This window comes from Protomyctophum parallelum, assembly GCF_964188405.1.
Source record: "Protomyctophum parallelum genome assembly, chromosome: 9".
Lineage (NCBI taxonomy): Eukaryota > Metazoa > Chordata > Actinopteri > Myctophiformes > Myctophidae > Protomyctophum > Protomyctophum parallelum.
In genome coordinates this window covers 2,627,706-2,638,940 of record NC_139706.1, presented here as the reverse complement: position 1 = coordinate 2,638,940, position 11,235 = coordinate 2,627,706, and the positions used below count along the sequence as shown (strand labels likewise).

Below are 11,235 nucleotides of genomic sequence, written 5' to 3'. Positions count from 1 at the left end.
ATATTGTCTGCCTGAATAGGCCGAATATTCAGTGCATTCATTCAGAGATAATTAAGACTGGATTTGTTTGTAACCCATTTTTCACCCGGTGCCATTATTGCCTAAAGCTGTAATCCTGGGCGCTACTACTCTCCCTCTGCCAACCCTCTGCCCCGAACTGAGCTCATGGGTGCATCAGGGGTGAGCAGGGCGCTTCCTATCACCCGACAGGGGGGAGTTTGCCTGGTAGGAAAGGAAAGGAAAGGTACTATGTTTACCCAGGGTAACTGGACTAAGCTCAATAACTTGTTTACAGCCAGGCCCTGCTCATAGAACATTTCATGGTAGGGGGTTCAATGCCTTGTCCAAGGGCACAACAGTGGTAATTCTAACGTGCCGGTCCGGGGATACGAACTAGCGACCTTCCGATATCAAGACCGCTCCGCAAACCGTTCGGCCACCGCTGCCCCTAAACGTAGAACGTAGCGCGTGGAAGGAACACGTTATTCCAACCAGTTCCTTTCCCCTCGAGCTGCGTGTGTGTGTGTGTGTGTGTGTGTGTGTGTGTGCGCGCGCACACACACACACACACAAGAATCCACAAACTCTTCATGTACAAAAACAGGCAAGTTTTAATTAAATACTGCAAGAAAATCAAAAGAATTAGGCAAACAATTTCTGTTCTATTTCTATTACATTTGAAAGACTGTTTTTATGCACAGCCATTCGCCATAAAAAGCATTAGACAAAATTTGTAGTTATAATTCTTTCCTCATTCCATCATTCACACATTCACATAATAAAGTGCTTTTCCCCCCCCTCTCTTGTTAAGATAACCTTTCGTAACACACTGAAACACTAGCCTGGCTAATAAGCCAGACTCAAATCACACTGTCGTGTGGTATTTGAGTCTGGAGATGCTGTGTATGGATCTTGTTTCCCGGGGGGGGGGGGGGCGGGTTCAAACATTTTCTCTTTGACGCAATTGGTCAGAGCTACTGTCAGTCAAAGGTCTCAAGCATTGAACGTCACTGTACCAAAGCCCGCCCATATTGCATACCGTCGTGTCCCGATTGGCCACACCAGTTCTCTGGTGTAGGAAATGGGCGTATACAATTGAGCCTCTCCAGACCGTAATCCGCCGGCAGGCATTTATTTTTTGCCAACGGCTGATTGGGTCTGGCTTATTAGCCAGGCTACTGAAATACCACCTTCAGGGTTCTGGAGGATGGAGACCTTATGGACCAGCGTTTCCCAGACAGTGGGTCGGGGACCCATTTGTGGGTCACAGAGCAAGGTTTTATGGGTTACGACACGAGCGGAAAAAATCCCACTTTCTCTCTTTTCCTACATTTAAAAATATATATTTTAGATCTGCTATTTTTCAATAGCTAAAGTATAACATAATGCTTAAAAACAACCAAAAGGGTACTCCCCGTCCTGAATGGGTTATACACAGTTTTAGAATCTATAGCTATGGCTATTGCTTGCTTTATGTTTAATTTATAGAGGTGTGCGTTAATTGGCACCGCCCTCACAATCCAATTGGATCACGATTCACCCGGTAGCGATTCGACTCTACGATGCATTGCAATCCATCACACTTTTCTACATTACCGCACAATGTGGCAATCTTTTCATCAGTCAATACAAGCAGTCAGATATACCGATTTTTTTTTTTTTAGAATTAAATTATAATGTACCGTATTATCATTATAATTATATATTATATATATATTTATTTAGGCTTCGATTGATTGATTATGTCACATTGCTGCACGGTCGAATGCGATGCATTGCCGAATCGATTATGCGTTGCATGCAAGCAACGCATTATCATCTTGTAGATCGGTTCTTTTTAGCAAGTGACACCGTTGTATGACCGAGTAGCACCGAAGTCTGACGTCAATATCGGCAGAGGGCGCAAATCCACAGGTTCATGTACTTTTTATTTGCATTGTAATCCCCATAGGGGGGATTTTAGATCACCTCATATAAGAACTGTGTTTGAAAAATAAACCTTTCATCCCGGCCGCTTCACTCGTATGGATATTCAGAATCAACTGACTGAGAGAAAACGCTAATGTTACTGCTACTGAATTAGTAACATTTTCGCTAGAAGCAGACTGTATCATATAATGAGTGACTGACTGTCGCAAACGATACAGAGACACCTCCCCGACAATAACGCAGAGACAGCTTGTTTATTGTTGGACCACAACGCTTATAGTAGACGATATTAAGATCACCCCATGTTATTCTCCATAGAGAAATTACTTCCGCGAACCAGGGGAATCGTCGGGATGAGCGAGTTACGTCAGGACTTCGGTGCTCTATAGTATTAGGGATTACGCACCACCGGATTCCTTCTAGCACACGTTATGAAATATGTTATGGGACTCGCCTTCCACTATAGACCGATTCAGAAACATCATACTTTAATGCTTAGTATGAGGTAAGTACAGCAGCCTTGTACAAAGATTGGGTATTGGGTAAGACTTATGTATCTTTCAGGACCTTTCACTGCTTTGTCTCAAACATTACTCTATGGCTCTGGTCTCAGCCACCGTGGTAGATATTTTGACATTCGTTCATTTTTTGGGGGGGGAATGTTGCCACTACTGTTGGAGCAGCCATAAACTACACAGGTTCATCTCTACTGTTGGAGCAGCCATAAACTACACAGGTTCATCTCTACTGTTGGAGCAGCCATAAACTACACAGGTTCATCTCTACTGTTGGAGCAGCCATAAACTACACAGGTTCATCTCTACTGTTGGAGCAGCCATAAACTACACAGGTTCATCTCTACTGTTGGAGCAGCCATAAACTACACAGGTTCATCTCTACTGTTGGAGCAGCCATAAACTACACAGGTTCATCTCTACTGTTGGAGCAGCCATAAAGTACACAGTTTCATCCCGATGTTCTGGGCATCTTTGTAATGTCAGTGTTAATAAAAAGCAGGTAAAAGAGTAACGTTTGAGGCAGACTAACATCAGTCACTTTTCCATTCACTGTAGTAGAAGAGGTGCGGATTTGAACCGCAGCTATGTCGTCTCCGCCTACAGGAAATACGTTGCCTGCGACCATGAGACCCGTTTCTGAATCGGTCTCTAGTTGCCCCCGGGTTGTTTTAGTGTCAACTTCAGGGGTTGCCACCACGTAAGTCGAAAGTTGGCGCTTCCCTGGCATGCCCTTTAATAGTTATGATACCATGGCCCTCAGTGATAAATAAATCTAATAGACTTTGCTGGGGAAAGGTGAAATTAAGTAGGTTTGGGGCATGTACGTCAATATTTGACATCTCTTTTTTTTTAATGGGCAAAATGAGGCTGGAGCAGAGAGAAACAATGATTTCTGATTACATCACCACACAACAGTACTGCATGATTATTGAAAACAAAAAGGCAAGGCAAAAAAAACCGCAACAACAAAAATCTAAAAAGCACGTCCATTTTCGCCACATTGGTTCTCTTCATAGACCCAGTGGTTCTCAAAGGTCCAAAGGTCTGTAATTCAGAGAGTCACTCGGCGAGCCTCGGAATTAAAAACTAAGGTTTGAGAAGCGCCGTGGTAACAGATGATAGGAGGAGGGGGGATAAGGAGAGAACCATGTGTGACCAGTGTTGTTTTCGTCAAAGACGAAAAATGTTCGTCGACTGCCTTTTTTCACTGACTAAAACTAAATAAAAATGAATCTATGATGACTAAAACTAAGACTAAATATACTGACAAATAAAAACTAGACTAAAATGTTAGGAAGGGACTAGTGGACAAGAGATCCAGTTTTATGATGGGTTGCATGCTGAAAATAGCAGATATACAATCTCACAACGCGTGAGATTGTATATCTGCTATTTTCAGCATGCAACCAAAGTGTAAAATATGTCATTACAACGACATCAAGGCCTGTCAAAACACATTTTAGTCGACTAAATCAACTGTAGATTTAGTCGACTAAAGTCGTATGGCATTTAGTCGACTAAAACTAGACTAAACACTAGAACATTCCAGGCGACTAAAATGTGACTAAAACTAAGTAAAAACTATTCAAGAGACTAAAGACTAAAACTAAAATAGAAATTTGCTGCCAAAAACAACACCGTGTGTGACCAGTTCCTCTCTCATCCCTCTCTCTCTCTCCCCTCCCCATCCATTTGATTCCATTGGACTCAAGTCTCCGACACTCGGCTTGCTCAGTCAGTACCAATCAAGATGCTGAGAAGCTTGTGAAGGATGACTGACAGTTGTGACAGTTTGACAATCCACAGAGCGGGGATGGAGGCAGCTCGACGTTTTTGATTGACAAGTTCTCGCCGGGCATTCTCCCTCTATGACTGTGTACTGTCCAATAGCAGCCGCGGTAGGCCCTGTCACATGTTCAGAGAAGCTCCGCCCAGTGATTAGGTCTTGCTGTTTTGAGGGACAGGCACTTGAACTCCCTTTTGACCGGCTGCTGTAGACATAGAGGAGAAGCACATTAGTGGGAATCACTGATATAGGACTTCAGTTAACCCTTAGATCTCCATATATGGAGCTGACCTGTCCTGACATTCCATAATTATGTTGATCCTTCCGCATCCATTCCTCCTCGTCAAATGTCTCTCTTTTGACTGATACCTGTCCATTCAAACTCTATAGACGGGCTAGCCCTGTAAACATGACTCTCGTATTCATACGAGAGTCATGACGCAACTTCACCCTGGTTTTTGCAGACGCTACATTTACAAATAATTAAAATATATAAACATTCGCATTTCAAATATAAAGTACTCACAAAGTGTCCCACGGGTGTTAGTTAGTAGCAGCGCCAGCGATTAGAATTTCTGCATACCGCGTTGTTTAATAAAAAGCATTTTTATCCGAGGTGTTATTTTGCCATTGGCTTTCAACTACGCGCCCCTATCGGTCGGGAGGAGGGTGGCACTCGGTGTGTTCGATATAGGTACGCTGACCGCCCTGCCAATACAGACTAATAGGCGAGTGCGCTCCCGGTGTGCAACTGTGGATTTCCCAAACGAACCCCGTTTGAAAAAAGTAGCCGGAGAGCTCGGACAAAAATGCTTTTTATTAAAGAACGCGGGACGCAGCAATTCTAATCGCTCGCGCTGCTACTAACTAACACCCGTGGGACACTTTGTGAGTACTTTATATTTGAAATCTGAATGTTTATATATACGGAAATCTTGTAAATGCAGCGACTGCAAAAAACAGGGCAAAGTTACTGCATGACTGTCATGATAATTATCATGGCAGTCATGTTCCAGGGCTATAGACGGGCCTGCCCCAAAAGTTATTAGTGCAGCCGTGCCCGGCAGCCGGCGAAAACTAGAGTTCTCAACAGGCCCGAAAATTATGATCTGACCCTCCCCCCCGCCCCCCCCCATGCCAAAGCGCCAGGGCTCGCCTAATCTGAGTTCCCAGAAGTTTTATTTTTCGCCACTAGGCGGGCGAGAAAGACTTCTGGGGAAAAAAGGACCGTATCCCTGTGAGGGAAGTACGTTGCGCTCAGAATCTGAGCGGACACACTCCCCTTTCCGGTCTGAAGCACTGTCTGTGCATACCATGAAAATAGTCCGAAGGGAATCCAATTCCAAATTGAATTGTAGCAGGCCACCACCGCTCAAGGAGCAATTGTTTCCCTTCCGTCTTATTTAGATGTAGCGCCCACTCCCCTGTCTTTTGATTCGCATTTCATTTGAAACGCAACGCACTGGGCCACGCCCCTGCTGCACAGGATCTGAGGCCAGTTTTCCTACACTAGGGCTCGCCCAGAAGTCTGCTGTCACCCAGGTGGATGCATGCTTCACTAGGGCTCGCCCAGCAGTCTGCTGTCACCCAGGTGGACGCATGCTTCACTAGGGCTCGCCCAGCAGTCTGCTGTCACCCAGGTGGATGCATGCTTCACTAGGGCTCGCCCAGCAGTCTGCTGTCACCCAGGTGGATGCATGCTTCACTAGGGCTCGCCCAGCAGTCTGCTGTCACCCAGGTGGATGCATGCTTCACTAGGGCATGCTTCACTAGGGCTCGCCCAGCAGTCTGCTGTCACCCAGGTGGATGCATGCTTCACTAGGGCATGCTTCACTAGGGCTCGCCCAGCAGTCTGCTGTCACCCAGGTGGATGCATGCTTCACTAGGGCTCGCCCAGCAGTCTGCTGTCACCCAGGTGGATGCATGCTTCACTAGGGCTCGCCCAGCAGTCTGCTGTCACCCAGGTGGATGCATGCTTCACTAGGGCATGCTACACTAGGGCTCGCCCAGCAGTCTGCTGTCACCCAGGTGGATGCATGCTTCACTAGGGCTCGCCCAGCAGTCTGCTGTCACCCAGGTGGATGCATGCTTCACTAGGGCATGCTTCACTAGGGCTCGCCCAGCAGTCTGCTGTCACCCAGGTGGATGCATGCTTCACTAGGGCTCGCCCAGCAGTCTGCTGTCACCCAGGTGGATGCATGCTTCACTAGGGCTCGCCCAGCAGTCTGCTGTCACCCAGGTGGATGCATGCTTCACTAGGGCATGCTTCACTAGGGCTCGCCCAGCAGTCTGCTGTCACCCAGGTGGATGCATGCTTCACTAGGGCATGCTACACTAGGGCTCGCCCAGCAGTCTGCTGTCACCCAGGTGGATGCATGCTTCACTAGGGCATGCTTCACTAGGGCTCGCCCAGCAGTCTGCTGTCACCCAGGTGGATGCATGCTTCACTAGGGCATGCTACACTAGGGCTCGCCCAGCAGTCTGCTGTCACCCGGGTGGATGCATGCTTCACTAGGGCATGCTACACTAGGGCTCGCCCAGCAGTCTGCTGTCACCCAGGTGGACGCATGCTTCACTAGGGCATGCTACACTAGGGCTCGCCCAGCAGTCTGCTGTCACCCAGGTGGATGCATGCTTCACTAGGGCATGCTACACTAGGGCTCGCCCAGCAGTCTGCTGTCACCCAGGTGGATGCATGCTTCACTAGGGCATGCTACACTAGGGCTCGCCCAGCAGTCTGCTGTCACCCAGGTGGATGCATGCTTCTCGCCCTCAGGCGTCTTACTGGTGATTAACTCCACCTGGGAATTGAATTGTCCAAAAAGGTTTAACCCATTCTGACATGAGATCAGATTCATACGAGGTTTCCACCGGACACACACTGGTCTGATTAACCCATTCTGACCTGAGATCAGATTCTAAAAATGTCAGTCGTTCTTCGATTTTTCAAAAATAGCAGATCTACAAGCTCGTATCGCGCCACTCGGTGGCGCGATATGAGCTTGTAGATCTGCTATTTTTCAATAGCTAAAGCATAACATGATGCTAACACCAAAATGGGTGCCCGGTCAGAATGGGTTAAGGCATAGTGAGGAAGAAACAACAAGAAAGAAGACTGTCTCACCCAATCGGTACTTCTCCTTGGCCTCTGCCCTCTCCTTGGCATCAAAGTACCAGACAGTGATGGCATAGCTGTGAAGACACAGATATAACATGAACGTGAATGAATGAATGAATGAATGGATGGATGAATGGATGAATGGATGGATGGATGAATGAATTAAATAGTGTGTCAGTGTCCAGATGCATGCTAAAGGGGTAGGTCTGCTCGACTCATCAGAAAAGCAGACGTGTGCCTCGGCCGTGGCCTAGCGGTCCAGGCACCTTGGCCCGGTAGTCCAAGTCTGGCAGTGTGCCGTCGGTTCAACTCCCGATCCCCGACGGCCATTACTGCATGTCAGACCCCCCCCCCCCCCCCCCATATCTCTCTCCCCATTTCCTGTCAGCCTACTATACTGTCTGTTCCTCCTCTATAAAAAAAACCAAATAAAATAAAAACGGCGAAAGCCACAAAAAGGAGAAAAGAAAAGAAAAGCAGCCGTGTCATGCCATGAGGCAGCAGAGGTTTAATGTGGACTTGTTTCAGACCCCGTCTCTCCGGAGGGCCTGCATTGTTTATTCCTGTCCCCCCCCCCCCCCCCCCCCTCCACCACCACCACACCCCCAGGGCAGCGCGAGTCTTGCAATCGAACCTTCCTCTCCCATCGTCGAAACCCCCCTCCTACACCCCCCCCCCCCCCCCCCCCCAGGAAACACGTATTTCCTGTCTCGAGCCCCACCTTGCCCCCCCAGCCAGCCGTCGGTCCTAAGCGGAGAGAAGTGAGCTCACGTTCCCAAAAACGCAGCAGCGTCACTCGCTGCAACTCACCACTGAGTCACTGTGAATTATGGAAGCTTTTACTTTTTTGTTTGACGGTATTGCTGCCCACGCTCCCCAACTACAAGAGTTCCCGCGGCCGCCTGTATAGCGTTGCTACCTGGACACCCTTGAACTTAAAATAGAGTGGTTCCCTTTTAACCCATTCTGACCCGAGATCAGATTCATACGAGGTTTCCACTGGACACACATTGGTCTGATTGACCCATTCTAAAAAATGTCAGTCGTTCTTCGATTTTTCAAAAATAGCAGACCTACAAGCTCGTAGCGCGCCACTCGGTGGCGCGCTATGAGCTTGTAGATCTGCTATTTTTCAATAGCTAAAGCACAACATGATGCCAACACCAAAATGGGTGCCCGTTCAGAATGGGTTAAATGAAGGACCTCTGCCCATACATTCATCAGAGTGACATAGCATAAATAGCAGATATACAAAACGATTCAGGAGGAGAAATAGCAGATAGAAAGTGAAAGTAATTCTTGTTTCACAAACAACATTACTGTCATTCTACTGTACGTGCTGTGGAAACTCTCCCTGTGATGGATGGTGGACTCAACAATGCTCTGAGTGCGAGCGAACGGGTGTGTGCTGTGAATGCTTTCCCCCCGTTTCCAGACCTAAGCGGAAAACGTTTTTTTGCGCCGCGGACAGAAGAAGCTGTGAGCAGCTTCTTTTTCCGGGGTTTTTTAGACAGCTGGTGGATGGGGGAAAAAAAACTCCACTTCCGCGGACGACTTGCGCCGGAGGAGAGCGCTTTCCTGGGAAGCTCGTCGTCCGCGGGAGTGGAGCTTTTTTTCCCCCATCCACCAGCTGTCTATAAAAACCCGGTTTTTCGGCTGTCCGCAGCCGAAAACGTGCGCAGCTCTTTCGATAGTGTGGCAGTACCCAGTGTGAGTGAACGGGTGTGTGCTGTGAACGCTTTGTGAGTGTGAGGCTTCATACACACATAAACAGAACACATGTTCTGTGCTCTGCCTGTGTTTCATGGCCGCCCCAATGCAGTCACGACGTGGTTTGACCAAACACTTTTGTTTTTCCAATGGAAGTCACGTAGTTTGACCAAACACTTGTTTGATTTCTCCCCCCAATCAAACAAGTGTTTGGTCAAACTACGTGACTTCCATTGGAAAAGCATTGGGGCGGGCCATGAAACACCAGGCAGAGCACAGAACATTTGTTCTTTATGTGTGTACGAAGCCTGAGTGAATGGGTGTGTGCTGTGAATGCTCTGTGAGTGAGAGTGCCCCGCATGCGCATTTTGTACAACACAGACCCGGTCTTAACAACTTGTATAACCCTATAATCCCTATGTACTATATTGTATTGACTGGTATAACCATAAAAGGACCACTTCACCACTTTTAAGTCCTCACTAATAATCATGATTTTTTTTTCTCCCCTACTCAGTCTGTGTCTCATTTTAAACAAGATTTTATTTTTTACAAAAATGTTATCGTGAGAACGATGGCTTCCATTTCCGCATTGTAACTTTTCAGGACTAGAAAGCCTGACATTTCTATTAGCTTAATTGGATTCCTCATCGATGATGTCACTGTGGACGGGTTTCTGAACTGCCCACAGCCCTCCTATGAGACACAGACCGAGTAGAAAAAACTGTGCCAATTCATCATGATTATTAGTGAGGACCTATTATAACATAATATAGGTCCGATTATGTCATATTATGACGATAGGTTGGAAAGTGGTGAAGTGGTCCTTTAATAGCCGATCTGTAATACTTGCTGTATGTTCAGCGTTCACCTTGTACAGCATCACTAGAAAAGGGCCGCTAGGGTTGTGCGTGCAAAGGTTCTTTTTATTTATTGATACAGCTGCAGTCCCACTCTGTCTTTTATGTTTAGTTGTAGGGTTAGCAGCGGTATACGAAACGTTGCAACTGAAACAAGTCTGTCTGAACGCAGTTACTCCGTCTATAACCCATTCTGACCGGGCACCCATTTTGGTGTTGGCATCATGTTATGCTTTAGCTATTGAAAAATAGCAGATCTACAAGCTCATATCGCGCCACCGAGTGGCGCGATACGAGCTTGTAGGTCTGCTATTTTTTGAAAAATCGAAGAACGACTGACATTTTTAGAATCTGATCTCAGGTCAGAATGGGTTAAAGTACACATCTATGTTCGTTATGTGCATACATAGGTTCTCCCCAGATGATTTCCTGGCTAAACGGACCGTTAGGAGATGCCAGTGCCGTGACAAGCAGACAATACCCTGCCGGTTTTCCCCACCCATGAAGACTAGCTGGGTTTGGTTCCCAGCTGTGTGTTTTTTTTTTTTTACCCATTCTGACCTGAGATCAGATTCATACGAGGTTTCCGCCGGACACACACTGGTCTGATGAACCCATTCTGACCTGAGATCAGATTCTAAAAATGTCAGTCGTTCTTCGATTTTTCAAAAAATAGCAGACCTACAAGCTCGTATCGCGCCACTCGGTGGCGCGATATGAGCTTGTAGATCTGCTATTTTTAAATAGCTAAAGCATAACATGATGCCGACACCAAAATGGGTGCCCGGTCAGAATGGGTTAATTGATTGAATGCTATAGAGCGTCGCAGTCCCGCCCCCCCTTTCATGACGACGCCATGGCCCAGGAGATAATTCCCAATGCATTTCAAAAAGTATTTATTTAAAGACCTTTTAAGCGTCGTATACGAAGCCAACTCGAGTCGTGACAAATCATGACAATAAACACAATATGTAGGACCAAACTAATAATTACAAAGAAGAAAAACAAGAAGAAAGTGCTGTTTTCTTCTTCTTTCTAATTATTTGTTCGTCCCGAATTTTTTTGTTTGTCGTCGTGATTTCTCACAACTCGAGTTGGCTTTGTGCGACGCTTAAAAGGTCTTTAAATAAATACTTTTTGAAATGTCTATGAGGAAAATGAATGGGGACTCATTTCCTGCAACGCTCTATATTAGTCAGTAATGAAAACAGCGCAAGGGACAGTCAGTCATTAAAAGTCAAAGCCAAACACATTTGTATTTATATGGTCCAAAGTTCAATGCCAGAACACTATTAACAGTTTGACTGTTTTTTA

General features: G+C 46.6%; 1 protein-coding gene across 3 annotated transcripts in view; it reads right to left on the bottom strand.

The window, feature by feature from the left end:
• Positions 1-3,850: 3,850 nt before the first annotated feature.
• egln2 (egl-9 family hypoxia-inducible factor 2) overlaps positions 3,851-11,235 on the bottom strand; it is a 43,390-nt gene continuing 36,005 nt past the window's right edge. For 2 of the 3 annotated variants that reach the window (XM_083773550.1, XM_083773552.1), the window contains 2 exons: positions 7,358-7,425; positions 3,851-4,438 (listed from right to left, as the gene is read on the bottom strand). In XM_083773550.1, coding sequence (XP_083629676.1) covers positions 4,386-4,438; positions 7,358-7,425 — 121 coding nt within the window. In that variant the 3' untranslated portion in view covers positions 3,851-4,385. The remainder of the gene's footprint in view (positions 4,439-7,357; positions 7,426-11,235) is intronic. The other variant, XM_083773551.1, reaches the window with a different exon arrangement.